The 16,762-nt window shown below is 35.1% G+C and overlaps 2 protein-coding genes across 6 annotated transcripts; one reads left to right on the top strand and one right to left on the bottom strand.

Moving 5' to 3' along the window:
* Positions 1-1,927: 1,927 nt before the first annotated feature.
* LOC111402849 lies at positions 1,928-2,769 on the bottom strand. Its single transcript, XM_023031151.1, has 2 exons — positions 2,656-2,769; positions 1,928-2,527 (listed from the first exon to the last, which is right to left on the bottom strand). Exons 1-2 carry the CDS (start codon positions 2,767-2,769, stop codon positions 1,928-1,930), a joined length of 714 nt encoding a protein of 237 aa, XP_022886919.1.
* A 7,221-nt stretch (positions 2,770-9,990) lies between these two features.
* LOC111402889 (F-box protein SKIP8) lies at positions 9,991-14,296 on the top strand. 5 transcript variants are annotated; one of them, XM_023031208.1, is made up of 5 exons: positions 9,991-10,132; positions 10,345-10,648; positions 12,292-12,488; positions 13,327-13,559; positions 13,974-14,296. In XM_023031208.1, exons 2-5 carry the CDS (start codon positions 10,424-10,426, stop codon positions 14,042-14,044), a joined length of 726 nt encoding a protein of 241 aa, XP_022886976.1. In that variant the 5' UTR covers positions 9,991-10,132; positions 10,345-10,423; the 3' UTR covers positions 14,045-14,296. The 5 variants fall into 5 exon arrangements, with proteins under 5 accessions (XP_022886976.1, XP_022886972.1, XP_022886974.1 ...); XM_023031204.1 differs by having other exon boundaries at positions 9,991-10,648; XM_023031206.1 differs by having other exon boundaries at positions 9,992-10,648; positions 13,327-13,627.
* Positions 14,297-16,762: the final 2,466 nt, after the last annotated feature.

Raw genomic sequence — 16,762 nt, 5'->3', positions numbered from 1 at the left:
TCAACAGCTCTCGAGAGTGTCTACGAATTTGTAAACATTTCACTGTATCAACAGCTCTCGAGAGTGTCTACGAATTTGTAAACATTTCACTGTATCAACAGCTCTCGAGAGTGTCTACGAATTTGTAAACATTTCACTGTATCAACAGCTCTCGAGAGTGTCTACGAATAGAAGCATTTTAATTTTATTACGAAGCGCTACGTACAAAAATTTGAAATCGCACGGTGAAAATTTGTTACGCGAAGAGTAAAGTGAAGGGTTTGTTCAAAATGAAGGAAAAATACGATTTCAAAGTGAATAATTATTCGTACGAAACACTGTACAACTGTGTACGTCCGGAGAAAAAAATTATAGTTCATTGTACCGAGGAAAAGCGTACCGTAAACACGTTAAAAAAGGGAAATACTTTGATCTATGATATTTTCCTAAAGGATGGTCAATAATTGGCCCCTACTGCATTTCACTTTTTACACCCAAGAAAGCAAACAGTTTCATAAGACGTACATGCAAGGCTTTCGAATATTTAGAAACGTATTGGCATCATGGTTGCTGCGCGATATAATCTCGAAGTCTGTCCCACTCACTTCGTTGTATTTCCGGTGCATGTATTTCGGCCTGTATTTCATCTTCTACGTTGGGAAGCTCCACCTCAGCTGCATCTTCATCCACCTCCGCCCTCGTGAACGCAGCGTCAACCACTCCTGAACGCCTCATGAAATTATGTATTCCCATCGTCGCAACTACAATGGCTACTTGCGCTCGGAACGGGTAGCTCGGCATGCGATCCAAGATCTTCCATCTTTCTTTCCACACACCGAATGCACGTTCAATGACATTTCTGCAGGAGGAGTGCTTGAAGTTAAACTTCTCTCGTGCATTTCGAAATCTACGATGACGTCCCGTTCTCTCGTCTCGAAACTGCTGGAAATGGTAAAGTATGTCAGACCCTTTATAGGGGGCCATATACCCAGGCCGATGAGCAAACTCGGAATCAACTAAATAGTACTTTCCCGGGGCCGGTAAGGAGAAATGTATTTTCGGATCATGGATAGCACGTGCAAGCATGCGCGCATCATGTGTATTGCCAAAGTACCCTGCAAGCACGAACGTGAAGCATAAATTAAAGTAACAAGTAGCTAACACATTCTGTGTCGGCACACCTTTCCACCCTATGAAGTTTACATGATCATGTCGCGATAGCACAGCTTTTACATGCGTTCCGTCAATAGCTCCGATGCAATCTTCAAACAATGGATGCTTGCTCAGATCAGGCCTATGTGGCTCGGACGAATCATGCGCGCTGAAAGTGCAACGACCGCACGTAGAACCTCTTTAACGTAGTGACATACAGTTTCCAATGAATGGTTGAAAATTGTTGTCACCTGTCGATATCCCTTCCCGTGCGCTAATATGTATAAGAACATGCCAACTTGCTCGTAGATGTCAACATGCTGGTTGGTACGTAGCCCATGCTCATCGCGCAACACATGAGCGGAATGTCGAAGCATTGCAGGATACATACGGAATTCTTGAAAGCACATCTTACTATTCTCGCCCATTGCCTCCATCATGAACATGTGACCGTTCCTTGAGAAAGGAAAACATCGTATACGCCGCTATTGCCTGTAGTGATAATTTCTTGCGTCATCGCCGGCGATTCTGCAGTATGAAAGCCAAGCGGTTGGATCGATCGCCAAGTTGTACAGAAACTGGTCGTCATCGCATTCGTCATTTGAGTCGGACAACACATAAAATATTAACATGATGAAATGATCATGGTGAACAATCTAAAACGGTTTGCACATCACGTCAACCAGCGCATTTTCAAACAGTAGGGTTAAAAGGATACAGACACTTGAGTACGAAAGGGAAACAGTTTTTCGTGACAACACATAAGTACATGTAACGCGTATAGTGAAAGGTGAAATTACTTGCCCCGCTCATTGAAAAGCCATTTAATCCATTCAAAATTTTTATCCACATCTTTCATAACGGCGAGCATGTTTCGATAGTGTTTTTTAGCCAGAATAGCACAGGCGAAAAAGTATAGAGGTATACGCCGTTCGAACCGTCCAGCCGCCAGTAGCTTCTCTATACAGGCAGTGCCGGTGTTGTCATTTGAGCCCATCATGGTATTAAGCTTCGCCACTACCTCCTCCGCGACACTTGTGGCTCGATCGATGGAGAACGACAGCTCGCGTGCAGATGTTTTTTTCTTCTTACCCCGTCGCGTCGCACCGGAGGACTTTCTTTTACCACCGCTTATGGTGTCGGATACGTTTAAGCGGGATCCACCGAGCATTTGCTCAGCCTCGTCACTTGAACCACTACTTTCCTCGTCAACGGGGATTGCATCCCTAGTGTCTTCGAACGCAGTGTCCTCAAACAACCCGAACCCCGTTCGGCACAACTTAGTCGGCGTGATCGCGTACTTCTCCCCATCGTAGCTGTCGCCAAAAAGTGTACGATAGCGAATGTATATCTCGCTCACATCCTTGTCTTTGAACTCCCTATAGTCTTTATTCTCCTGCGAAAAGAGGGACACAAAAAGATGGAAGATACAAAAAAAGGCATTCCAAATATACTGAAAAATACTGAACGGGATAGTTTGGTTCGACTTTGTGAAATATGTGTGCCGCGAATTGAAATAGTTACCCTTATTTTTCTATTCCACCATTCCTCTGATGCGACGACTCGACCGGTGGATTCGTTGTACTCGACACCGCTACCCTTTAACAGATCGGAGAGACGTCGGTAGGTTCGACGCATGGCGTCCCAATGGTTGCGAAGTTATTGCTTTGTCCAATTGTGCCCAATGGCTGAGTTGAACAGCGTGGAGATTCGGGCCCAACCTTGTTTCGTAAAACACCAACCGCTGCGATGGCCTTTGGCAATGGCGGTCTCGCAGGCCGCAATGAATGTTTGGGTCTCCAAGGCATTCCACCGAGCGTAAGATTTTGCACCTGAGGCTTGACCCAGCTCCTGTGCAACGAACGAGCTGGGTGGCTGGCCATGGCCACACTGCAAAGACAAGCCAGGCATCACGGATAAGAATATTGCAGAATATTCATTATAAGCATTGAAAGACAGTAAAATATCTACAGATTAAAAATTTGAAATTGACAAGAACGTACACGTAAAAGATGTTGTGAAGAAGTTCAATTTGGAAATAATGGATGCATTTCGTAGAGGCATTGAATTACCGTAGGTAAAGTTCACCTAGAGAATATGTGCTGCCGCAGAATGTGTTTTGTGAAGAATGTGATGTTGAAAGCATGAAAACGGAATAGCTAATCTACACACGCAGTTTTCATCATCACTAGTAAATCTGTACTTCAACAGGGTAGCTAATATAAATAACACCGACACAGAGGACTGAACGATGCTATCATTTTAAGGGGGAATGCAGAGAGCACAAGCGCAGGGGTTTAACCAAGACTATGTTCCAGAAATTGCATAAAACATGCTAGTCTCCATTTATGGTAGTATAGGTCAAGGGACAGATTTCGTAGAAAAGTATACGGCCAAACAAATACTTCGAGAAAAAGGGTAGCGCAATGCATATGGCAGTTGAGATGCGAACCCAGAGGCAGGTGCATTTCGAATTGCCACAATATCAATTTTGCCCAAAATCATAGTCCAAAACATCCAACGAAGTTGATTACTACATAGAATTACAGTTTAACAAATACAGTAGACACAATTGAATCCTAACGTCCCGGTAATTTGTTGTTTTACGAACAAGTAAACGGAATCAGAAAAGTTAGTGTTCGACGACCTACCGGTGTGTGGGCGGGATCCATGTGGTCCGCGGCCTTTCGGGTGTGGGGGACGAGCTAACCGGACGGACGACTGGGATTATTCGGCGGCGTTCTCCGTGGTGCTCGCGTCCTTGAAAACTGTCTGGATCTTCGGAGAAATGGAAGTATTGTCACCTGGCTGATGCAATTGAAGAAAACCCACTGTCAATTTGAGTTCGTCGTCGGCCGCTGATGGTCTGTTGTCGGGTAATCGACGGTACGGTGAGATGGGTTGCGTGTTCCTTTGGGGATTAAGGGCAAGAAATGGAAAGTGTGAAGAAAAAGGTTCTGAGGCAGGCACATGGGTTGTCAGATGAATTTTTTGCAAGGTCAAATAATTCATTAATGGGCAAAATTAATGGCCAACAAACAAGCCCAATATAATCACATCACACCATTAATTGCATTCAAATCAAGCATTTATTACTCCTAAAAAGGTGTCAAAGGGTAAGATGAACATTTTGTGGAGAAAAAGTGACATTTTTGGAAAAATTTCGTGCAAGACAATTTTTTTTTTTTTTACATTTTCAAATTTAGTGACATTTATGTAAATTCCCCTTAAGTTTTTTGAATCCTCTGTGCCTGATACAGTTTACAGTCGAGTTAAGGTTGGACTCTAGTACTTATGAGCAGTAGTATGACAATGTTTATTACATTACTTTATAGTTAGTTTTCTTAATTGTAGGTCTAGAAATTTGGATGCTATTTTAGGCATCCTTTATTATTATTATTATTATTATTATTATTATTATTATTATTATTATTATTATTATTATTATTATTATTATTATTATTATTATTATTATTATTATTATTATTATTATTATTATTATTATTATTATTATTATTATTATTATTATTATTATTATTATTATTATTATTATTATTATAAGGTTGTTTACAGTTCAGACTTATACGAAGTTTGGCAATGATATAGATTTCATTCGATATAGTTGTTATTTTTATCTCGATTTTTTTTAATCACATCTGACCTGGCAAAGATGTGTTGGAGCTTCAAATGTACTTCAATTTAATTAGGGAAAATTGCAGCAGCAGTACCAAACCTTTTTGTATCACCGTGACTACAAAACCTTTAAAAAATCTGCACCTAAGGTCCAAATGGATAGTTTCTATTAGTTTGAACGTTAATTGACCCAATAAATGGACTTTGACCAATATTTAAAGGGGTAAAATTATAACTTTGAATTAAACCTTAAAAAAAAAAAAAAAGGTCAATCATTGTTCATATTCTCTTTCCCACCCCCAACCCGATATCAATCCCATCCTCCTCCTCCTTGAAAGTCCACCTATAACCATCAGATAGAACTTTACAATTTTCGAACATGGTGGGTTGCTCATTTCTCATCAGACTATCCTCCCATTCACAGGCATTAGCGATGGTGCATAAGTTTCAGTCCCATTAGAAAAATTTCTGAACAAAATGTGGCCAAAATCCGAAGCCGTGGGGATATCCCAAACTCCAAGGACTTTAATTTTATCCCACGTTACATTTTTACTCAAATTAACCAGAAAGCTATCATTTTTATAGGTCTGGTTCAAAATCTGGTCAGAAACGACAAAACCCTTGCTCAGGTTTTGGAAATCATCCCCATCAGCGGCCCACCAATGCACATCGGAGCCAGAAAGCATGTCAAACTGGGTGATCTTGAAGGAATAGTCGTCAATTACGAATAGTAGACCGCGCAGCTGGTGTTGTACCATAGCGAATTCGAAAGTGAAGTTGAGGATAGTTGCATTGGTCCGAGGTGTTGGAAGAATTTTGTGAATAGTGACGCCGAAATAAGTATAATGATGGTGACAAAGCCGAGGCAAGAGTTGAACTCTTTGTCCTTAAGTCGAATTTGCCCCGCAACGGTGCCTACGGATTTCGGCAATCGACTCCCAAGATACAACGGCTACACTTGTGTTTGTAGCACTCCAAAACACAAGTACAACGAACCAAATGTAGGCTTATGTACTCCAAGGATGAAATGAAAGAAAATCAAAATAAATGAAATGATTTTGATTTTGGATAGAAGAGAGGATGAGAGACGTTTTTGCATATCAAACTGTGAGGAATAGGACACCCAAAGGGTCCTATTTATAGACCATGAAGGGGTGTGGACGAAATGGTTGAGGTCAAATCATGCACCCTTTCCACACAATGCACCTTTATGAAAAGGTGTCTATTCACTAATGGTTGAGGCCTTTTTCGTAATTTCTCATTCATCCGATATTGATTTTCGAAATGCCAAATATACCCTTCAATACATGCAGAGAAATCAAAATTTTGTGCGCCCCGATCCCCGTTTGTGCGCCCCGAAGCGGCGAAGTGGCAAACAATTTTGCCTAAACGGATTGAGTCGAGCTTTTGAGTATTTGGCCGAATTTGATACGAACTTTAATCGATTTTCAATTCTCAATTTATTTAACCAATATCCAACACGAGGGCACTATGAATGAGAAAACTTTTCAGCTAGGGTATGATACGGGCTTGCTTCATCGGCTTATTTGACGAAGAGTGATCGACAGCGTACTTTCTTCAGTGTTATGTGACCCAGGAGCCTCTTTCGAAGTAAAAGGTACAATTACCATCTTCTCTTCTTGATCTAAGGAGATGGGTTCAGCTGGAATCGGCTCACGAACAGTAGTTCGTTTTTTACGCCCACTTCGATGTTTAATGTAGACACAATAGTAGATGGTTCACTTTTGCTTAATCTTTCCACGGCACTAAGAAAGAAAAAAAAGAAAAAAAAAAAAAAAAAAAAAAAACCATAAAGAACCTGTGAGGAAGCATCTAAATGGGGCCATGGCGAGAGATCCCTTTTGATTGCGGTGGCGTCGTATGGGGTGGGGTGGGAGAAGATGAACAATGATTGACTTTTTTGTTTTTTTAAGTTTAATTCAAAGTTATAATTTTACCCCTTTTAATATTGATCAAAGTCAATTTATTGGTTCAACTAATGGTCAAATTAACAGAAACCATTCATTTGGACCTCAGTTACAGATTTTTTAAAGGTTTGATATTCAGGATGGTACAAATGAAAGGTTTGAGCAAACTCCGCTAATAAACGAAAGGTTTGATACCATTGTTGCAATTTTTTGGGCATGTCCAGACCCAACCCAACACGAAAAACAGAGCTGACCTGATCCTTGAGGAATTATTTGGGGGGGCGAATGTGGCGAATTTTTGTTTGATGTGGAATTTCATTTCCAGAAAAATTCAGCAGAAATGAGTACGAAATTAGCCAAACTGTGGCTAGCTGCTATTCTTGCTTATAGCATATTTGATTAAGGCTTTATTTGATTCCCACTTCTTTTAAAAAGGGTTGGTCCTAGGTCAAGACCGACAAGGCAATGGTCAAGAGCCTCAAATCATAGGAGGGCCTCAAAAATGAAAAATAATTCATTCTAGAAGCCCAATTAAATTTAAAAAATATATATAAAAAGTATTTTAACTCCAATATTTTTTTTGTTGATTCTAAGTACAATCTTATTCAAATCAATATTTCTTGAATTTAATATACATGATTAATGTTGAGTTACCAAACGAGCCTAATTTTGTTTGGGTAATCTAATTTAATTTAAAAACTAATATTACACATTAAGTAATTATTTTAATGAGTTATAACTTGAATTTGCTTTATCCATATTAAGTTTTTTTGGAGTCCATAATGTGGCATTTATTACGAATTTCGGAATGAGTCCATTATTGATAGGATAATTTCGATACTCCAATAAATACACATTTGGTACAAATACATTATTAACCTTGAAACTTATTTTTACTTTAATCCCTCAAAATCTTGAATTTATTAAAAGGTTTTTGAATCAAAATCATAAGAATCTAGTTACGTTTTTAATCACTAAATAATCTAGACTTGTCGGAGTTTATTTATTTTTTTCTTTTGCACTTTTATCTTTTGGATTGTACCAAGTCTTCATTTAAAATATAAATATATTCCTTATTTAAACATTTAAGTATTTTTATGTTTGTAAGAAAATTACATTTAAAGGCCTCATAATGATGAGTTGCCTAAGACCTCAAAATTCTCGGGGTCGTCTCTATTTCTGAAATACATTTTTTTCTTCTTCTCAATCATACATTTTTCATTAAAATAATATTACATATAAATAAATAAATAATCTTATTTTTCAACCACACATTTTCCGATATACTATTTTCAAATGCATTTTTCATAAACACCCTCTAAATTAGCCAAAGTAGTTTAATTCTTCTTGGGTATGAGATAAGCACGGGCAAGAATCCTGCAGCAAATCTTCTAGCTTTGTCAAGGGTAAGAATTTCTAATTTTGTGAATTTTAAAGATTTTCTAATATTTGGAGTTGGGTTTGGAATTTGAATCAATTCAAAAACTGCCCGAAAATTCAAAATTAGAACTTGACCCAATATATGATTTTGCTGAATTTATAAGAAATTAAGGAATATTAGGAAGACTAAACCTTGTATCTGTTATCCATAATACTGCAGATTATATAGTTCAATTATGGTTCACGAGAACAAGATATCAGTAACACTAAGAGCAAATTAAGTAATTTAAAACTGCAGGAAGTAATAAATGAGCGAATGAATTTTCAATCGAGGCATGTGTAAATGCAATTTCCTTAAAATAGATTCACAACCTTACTCTACGTGCTTGAGGTTTAGTTTGAGCGTTTGTTTTCTAAGATACAAATGAAAAATCAGTAGAGTTCAAGCACTACAGAAACTACTCTAGCAATCTGACTTAATATCCAAATAACATCACAAAACCAGAAAAGAAAAATTTCCTCTAGATGGAGAGCTGTAAAACTTGCTATGCAGTATGCAGAATGTATTGGTTCTCTTGTGTGAAATATGGAATATAAGTTCTATATAGACTTAACCCCCATTAATGATGAGTTAAATATGTCCATAAGTATGCCATTAACTTGTATTATAATGACCATAACTCTTAGAGTTTCAACAATTTTAGAAGTTAAAAGGTCAATTAGAGGAAAAAAATTGGCAAAAAGTAGGTCTTCCTAAGGGGCCAAACCTGGTAATTTCAGTTCGACATTCGTGTGCGCAGGTTGAGCCCGCACACAAGTTCAAGGCCCCAAACCTATTTCAATCCATAATTTGCACCCTCGCTGTGTACGTAGAGGGAGCATTCATGTTATACATGATTACACCTTTCCAAAATCCAATCCTATATAACGTGGTATGAACAATGCTATAAGTACAGATTTTTTCTGCAAAATTTGCACAGGATGATATCTGTCTTTCTATTATTGGTTGTTGTCAAAAACTATTTTTGGCAACAGCAAGTCAAAATATAGTTGTCTTCCTGTACAAATTCTGTTGATAAAAATCTATACTTGCGAATTAATTGAAGTGGTATTTGCCTTCATTATTTTCCTATGTGGATCAAACCTTAATTGGGGTTTCTCAAACACATAAACTCCTTTCAATTGACACATTTTGAACTCCAATTTCCATTCGCCCAAACATTATTTTTGGTAAGTAAATATACGATTTTAATATTCTTATAGAAGAGAACACAAATCAATATTGATCTTCAAAAATAATCAATTGAGTCTCACTCAAAATTTATGTCAAAACCAGTCACTCAACTCATTTTTCCAATAGTATTGCAAAGGTATCAATAAATTTAATATACAAGAATCAATTGTATTTCCCATGATTAAATTATCTGCATTATTAAGTTTTGAAAGGGTGTATCTCTGGATTAAAGTAGCCACCTTGGCAAAATTATTATCCTATTCGATTATGAAGACAAATGATGGGAGAAAAAGAGTTATCAGAGGTTGTCTATTTTAAACTAATGCTTGAGTAATGCTGAGTTTATTAATTACTACTTTTGGTTAGAAGTCAAGTCCCAATTCCACATCAAAGTTGTGAAACTTCCTTAATTACAACTTGCAAAAGGATTCTTGACGACGAGCTTGTCTAAACTGTAAATTAATATTTTAACATTTCTCTCTATTTCATATAACAAAATTCTTTTACACTTGTAATTTAATTAATTCGCACCAACAAAGCAAAATTCTTCTTCACTTGTAATTTAATTAATTCGCACGAACAAAGTCCGAGATAAAAAAAAAAAAAAATCATTAACCGAATATAGATCGACTCCTTAAACGGCGTCGTATGTTAAATCTCATAATTACCCTTCGACTTAAACCGTATTTGCTTCTTTCCTTCCTCCGAAACCACCAATTTCTCTCTCTCCAAACAGCACCCTAACCCTTCGTTAGGGTTTTTAGGAACGAAAAATTGCTGAGAAGGGCAAAAAAAATTCACATTCATAGCCGTCGTTAGATAACAGGTAATTTAGGGTTTTTATTTTTTCTTTTCATGTACTGCAAAGGGTTTTTCGATTTTATCTTATGACTTATGAATGGAGATTATTATTTGTGGCATTTTCTTGACTTCTTCTGATTTATCATTCTTCATAGCCCTGGCAACTACTCTTTTTTGCTTCATTTTTTTGGCTGTTTTTATTCTTCGGTCCTCAAAAAAACCAAAATTACCGTCCAGCCCTTCCGAATTGGAAAATTTAAAGCCCTTTGATTGTGCATGCGCGGGAGAGAAGAGTAGAAATCGAAGTGGTGAAGAAATGACGCCTGGTTTGAATTGCGGTAATGGTGGTGGTGGAGAGATTGGGGAAATAATTGTGGAGAGGCATACAGGGGCATCCATGATGGAGCAGCTGGTGCCGGAGATCACGACACATGCCCTTAGCTACTTGGATTATCCAAGCCTTTGTCGCCTCTCAATGACTAATTCACATATGCGCAAAGCTGCAAATGATGACAATGCGTGGAAGGCTCTCTACCATAAGGTGCCTTTTCCTTAAAAAATTTAAGTTTTAGTGCACGTAATTTTATTGAGTTTTTTTTTTTTAATCTGCCATCTCTTTGATTTAAGATGTCACGTAGCACGCTAATTAATGCTAAAACAGAAAGAAGAGAATCAAGAAGATTTGCCACACGTTTATTTAGTGAAAGAATTCTTTTATTGCTGCTATCTCGATTGACAGAAAACAAGAAAGGAATTTTGATTCTCTTGAATGACATATGCATGTTGACGGGGAAGTCCTGCAAAATTACGAAAATAGTTTCATCATGTTATGATATCTTAATTAGAAGATCTTAACTGGATAGAATCCCTTAGAAAGAAATCATCACGGCATCACCTAAACATAAAATAAATCAAGGGTATAAAAGTTGTCACATCTGCATAGTATTGTATGAGTTGGGACCTGTTCTGCATGTTTATTTTTGCATTTTGTCACTAGTTAGTTTCTTTAAATAAACAAAAGATCTTAGCTTTTGAAAAACTTTATAATGCGATACTTATGGTTGCTGTTTGTCTATGTGACCCGAGCTTTCTATAAATTTGGAAATTTGGTGTGACATTGCTTAAATTGGTTCTGGAAGATCGAGATTTTGGATAGGAAAATTGCAAAGTTGTTACTTTTTTTATTTTTTTTTATTTTTTATTAAGATAGGCATTTGAAAGAAGAAAAATGATTAGAGTTTTAGACACCCATTGTTATCGTATTAATGTAAACTGCAAGGCATTGATTCTTTGATCCATACCGCCAATGCCTAGTATCTCATACAAGAGCGATTAACTTGGTTTTGGCATGGATACCTTAGTTATTCTAAGGTTGGTTTTCCTATTATTGTTGTCAAAAAAATAATTCACATGTAACTATCAATGTATGACTAGACGGGGTCTTAAATATTAGTGACTATGGTACATGCCAAAACCTTTTGTTATTATCAGCTTCTTGTTCATTTTCAAACATATTCATGCAATCCTTATCCTCCAAAATTGAGATCGAGATGAAGGAGTAGAGAGCCTTGATTTTAAAACATTTAGTTGAAGTCGCCTCAAAAGTGAGAAAGAACCCAATCAGGCCGAGATAGAGATTAAAGTTCTCTTTCATTCTGCTCCTTTGAGAAGGAGACAATTTTGAATCAGATTCCAGATTGTTTCCTTTCTTCTTATAGTCTATGGAACAATTCTCTATTTTGCCTAAATCTTACACACGAAGGGAGTACGTACTTCTTTTTCTTTGTAGGATTATTTATTTATCTCTCTGACTGATAATTGAAAGAATAAAATGTATGGCCTGAAGAGTGTTAATGCTGCAGAACACTTTATTGAGAATAACTTACATGTAATGAATTATACTTTTCAAAGATGGTTCACTTACTGGAGTTTACAACTCACAGATTGTCATGTTTCTTTGGAGCTTTTTTGTTTTCTGTTTTTGCTGTCATCAGCTATTAATCCAAGATTGCTATTAGATTTCTCAGGTATTGGTTACTGCAATTCTATAACAAATCCATTAATTGGTACTTGTATGTAGGTTTGTTCATATGGCAGATAATATTTCTAGACGGTGTTTTATCATTTAAGTTATGGTTGAAATGGTGAACGATTACTAATTTTTTTCTTTTCATCTTTCTCTAGGATTTTACTTTGGAACAAGACAGTTTGACACCAGTCAATGGATGGAAGGCCTACTATGCTGCTACAAGAGCCATTGTTAATACTAATGTCGAGTTTTTTAGAATCATTACAGAAAGATCACTTCCAGCAATGGGTCAGTTTTGGCTTAATGTAGATTATGTGAAGTGTTTTCATGCAACTGGAGAGTCCTTTACTGGGTACGAGGCTTTCTATCTGTCATTTAATATACTGTAATTTTTACCTGTCTGGAGGGTTAGACCTTAATCCTAGCTCATCAATTCCCTTCCCATCTCTTCTTCCTTGAACTTGCTCTTTTCTTATTAATTTATGTGCTGGGTTGTTGCTTTTAATTTTTTATATCTTCAATGGTTTGGTTTGAATCTTAAAAACGTTTTTAATGCTAAATCAAACTTGCGAAGTTGAAGATTCATGATGTAGAGGTTCGTTTGGATAAAGTGCATGGGTGGTCATTGTCTGTTTCAAGTTTAGTTCAATGCTTTCTAAGGAACATTTTTCATTAGAAATTCAATGACCTCTTTTAAGTGTTTGTGAAAGGTAAAATATGCTGTTTGCAATTTTTGTTTTGTTTCTACCATCTCTAGGTGATCTTTCTCATTATCATATTATGCTGAATACTTTTATGTAACTGACCAGCTTCCTAGCATCTTTTCCGCATGTATGAAATAAAGCACAATGATTAAGGCAAAGATGGTATTGTTTTAAAAAATAATATTAGCAGTAATAACAACAATAGCAGTAATATAATACTTAGTAGTAAGAAGGATGTGTATACTAAAGGAGTTTTGTCTTCTAGTGGACGTTTTTGAAGTAACCAGAAAAGGGCTTTGGACCATCCTTGATTGTGTTATGAGCAAATCTTAGCGTTTATATAAATTGGGTGAATGCCATTCATCCTGGAAAGTTCTTTCCCTCTCAATATTTGTACCCATTTGTCATATCATGTTAATATGTCGCACCATGAGGGTACTGTTGAATCCTGTTTGTAGTATAAACCTTTTTCCTTTCCCATTACAGTTACAATGCAGTTATGGAAAGCTGGCAACTCGCATTTAGCTGGGAAAATGTTGTTGATTTCCAGATTCGAGATGTAAGAGCGCGGGTACTGACAGATATGGCCTGGGTTACCATGAAAGCTTATCTTGACATGGAAACTGGGCCATTCAATGTGACTAATGTTTATGAGTTTCATAGTGGGAGATGGTACATGGTGCACCATCACAGCTCTGCGATGCTCATTCATGGAGGTGGTGAGCAACAATTTCTGCAGCATGCATGACAAGGAAGATACTAAAGTCTAGTATGAAAATGAAAATTGGTAAAATTGGTATAGTTTTCTCTTTGACTATTGGTCATGACTATTAGAAATGACTAAGAAAGTCCTTTGTGATTTCTTGAGAGATCTTCATGATTTCTTTTCCTTTCGAACTTCAGATTTAGCTCCCTGTGTGTGGAAGCTCTCAGTTTCTGGGGAGTTTAGTTTTGTTGACAATTCTTTTTTTTTTCTCAAACACATGCATAGAAGAAGATTTTACTGCTTGTACCCCCTTTTTTTTTTTTTTTTTTTTCCCGTTGGTTGATCGAGTGGAACTTTTTGTTGAACATGACGGTTGGATTTTCAGAACGAAACAGGTAATTATAATAGGGATCTTCAAACTTTGCAGGATGTGACACTCGAATCTCCAGACCTATTTATAGTGCAAACAGCTATGACTCCTGTAAAATCTCGCAGTAAGAAGAGAGAGGAAACTGTGTATTACCATGTAATGGTTGCCTGTGGCTGCTGCAAGAAGGGGAATTGAAACCTGAGGCCGAATGGAATCAATTTGCTTTATTTGAAAAGTCTTAGATATCTTAATGTATAAAATATTATTAAATTTAATATATTAATATTGCACAGGTGCGACTCTAGTGGACCTGACAGTTTTTAGTTATTTTTGCTGAATTTTAATTTCTATAAAAATAACATAGATCTTCGGGCTCTAAAGTCTGTTGTGGCATGACATTTTTTTCCATTTCAAAATTTCAGTTCTAGTCGTTAGACACTTCTACCTACCAATTTTGTGCCTTGAAAGGATGCAAGTGCAAAAAGTTCAAGTCAGTACATTTGTTGTAACAATTGATCTCGGTGTCCAAGTCGTTATATCATATGGGACGGCATTTAGTCTATCCCCTCATAGATTTATATCATATCATTAGGATTTAAATCCAAGAGTTAAATTTGTATTTTTCAGTAAAGCTTTTCTTATATTTTTGTCATTAGAGCACCGTTTAGTGTTCTAAAAATTGAGGAAACTAGACGGGTCCTTGGTGTGCATCACAAGGACATAATGAAAATAATATTAAGAATAGGGGAATGCTTAAGCATGTTTAGGCTCGTGAAGCTAGAGACTTGGCATTGTCATTTTGTCATGCTTTAAGCATTTTAGAATATTGATAGTTTAAAATCAATTAAGTAATTGAATGTGAGTCGTTTATTATTCACACAGAAATTGAGGAAAAAAATATTGGTATGCGGATTTAGTAAATTAAGTTGCTCTAGCAATATTTTCCCCTTGAAGTTTCACTCATCATTCGTTCTTCTCCGATGTTAGACATGATCAAACGTACGAGTGGTTAATTGGATTGAATTCTATTTAAAATAGATTAACATAATAGATTAGAATAATAAGTGAAGTTGATATAGAACGAAATTACTAGAATGATTTTGCATTAAATTCAATATTTTTTGAGTGAGGGAGAGAGGAAAAGGAGAGACACCAGTCCTATAACCATTAGAAACAACAATATCACACTCAGCAATCGGGATAAAGAGAACAGGTGATTCAATATTAGTCCAAAATATTTATTCATTTTTCTATTAACTAGCAGCACGTACGTCACACGTTTTATGTATCAGACAAATGATATGACTAATATTTTTAAGTACTAATAATATTTTTTGAAGTAGTTGATATAATTAATATTACTAAAGGAAAAATTAAAATTGTTAAAAAAATATGTATATGAATAACACATTTTACGAAATTATGTATATAATGTGAAAGGTTTAATAAATTGAAATGTCATATTTTCATTTGAATAACATTTCTTTATACACAATATTTTTTATCAACATCCTACAACTTTTCTTCTTTTTATTTTTAGTCTTTTGTAAAAATTTTTGTTGTCTGTATTGAAACTCCACAAAAAAAGTGTAAGATATAATTGCCAATTAGATAATACAGTTCAGAAATATATATTCTAATAGTAAATATTGTTTTTCCTTAAACTTTGTTAATGATAATTGCTAGTATAGATGTATTGAAAATTGTTCTATCTTAAATTTGCAAAAATATCTTTCATCATTTGTTGGAGTTAATGGGATGCGAGGATACTATCTGGCAACAATGTATTTAGAAACTCCTCTTAATAAAATTGATTTGTATTTAGATTGCACACAAAAGATAAAAATGAGAATCAAATATGAAGTGAAATTACTAAACAGAACATACATTGAGGTTGAAGAACTAAAATAATCAAATATTGAATTGAATTGACAATAAGCAATCATGTCAAAAAATAACTAAATTCTATTACTACTACAAACAAATGGCGTGCATAAATTCGTAAGATTGAATTATTATTTATTTTGAATGGCAACTTCATATACATTACAAAATTTTTACTTTAACATAACAAAGTTCTTATTTAATCTGTTTGAATGTAAATATGTCAAATTAAATTTAAAAAGTAAAGTGTGTATACATGTGAATATTAAAACGCCAAAATGAATGCATAATTTATATTCATTAAATATATCCAAAATCACAAAATATAAAAAGTTATACCTCATTTAATTTGTTGAAAGTAGTGTTTGCCTAAATTCAAGTAAATATATTTGACTTATTTTGATTCAATACGATCTGATTAGATTTAGTATCATTGGAAACATATACATCTTTTTATAATAATCCTATGAAAGTTGGAAGAAAATGATAATAAAAAATTATAAAAATAATTGGTATGAACTTAAAATCAAATAGTTTTTTAAATATTTTTGCACATAATATAATATGAAAAAAGAATTTATAACTTAAACAAAGTTATAAAGTCAAATTTAGGATTTTTGAACATTTAATAATGTTAATATTGTTAGTAATATTTAAATATAATATAACTTTAATAAGCATCAATGATACTTACAATTTTTTTAGTATATCGCATAACAATATTTTAATATGATGACATTAAAATTTAAAATATACACTTTTTTAGTATGATATGAGTGTATATGTGTATATATATATATATATTTATTTATTTATTTATTTTTTTTTTTTTTTGAAATGCCTACAGAATTTTAAAATATCAAAACAATTGGACAAAAAATTGTGGGTTGCGACATAAACCTTAAACTATTTGATTATGCAATTAAATTATTTACATAATTAATTTTTAACTATAATTTTGC

The sequence above is a fragment of the Olea europaea genome, chromosome 11 (genome assembly GCF_002742605.1).
Source record: "Olea europaea var. sylvestris chromosome 11, O_europaea_v1, whole genome shotgun sequence".
Taxonomy (NCBI): domain Eukaryota; kingdom Viridiplantae; phylum Streptophyta; class Magnoliopsida; order Lamiales; family Oleaceae; genus Olea; species Olea europaea.
This window is presented reverse-complemented; position numbering and strand designations above follow the sequence as displayed.

Bases quoted from the DNA above. Each gene is read 5' to 3' on its own strand.
- LOC111402849 (XM_023031151.1), bottom strand. From the start codon at position 2,769: ATGCGTCGAACCTACCGACGTCTCTCCGATCTGTTAAAGGGTAGCGGT. The intron at 2,528-2,655 runs GTAACTATTTCA...CTCTTTTCGCAG, and splicing joins GGTGGAATAGAAAAATAAGG to GAGAATAAAGACTATAGGGA.
- LOC111402889 (XM_023031204.1), top strand. From the start codon at position 10,205: ATGGAGATTATTATTTGTGGCATTTTCTTGACTTCTTCTGATTTATCA. The intron at 10,649-12,291 runs GTGCCTTTTCCT...ATCTTTCTCTAG, and splicing joins GGAAGGCTCTCTACCATAAG to GATTTTACTTTGGAACAAGA. The intron at 13,560-13,973 runs GTGAGCAACAAT...CAAACTTTGCAG, and splicing joins GATGCTCATTCATGGAGGTG to GATGTGACACTCGAATCTCC.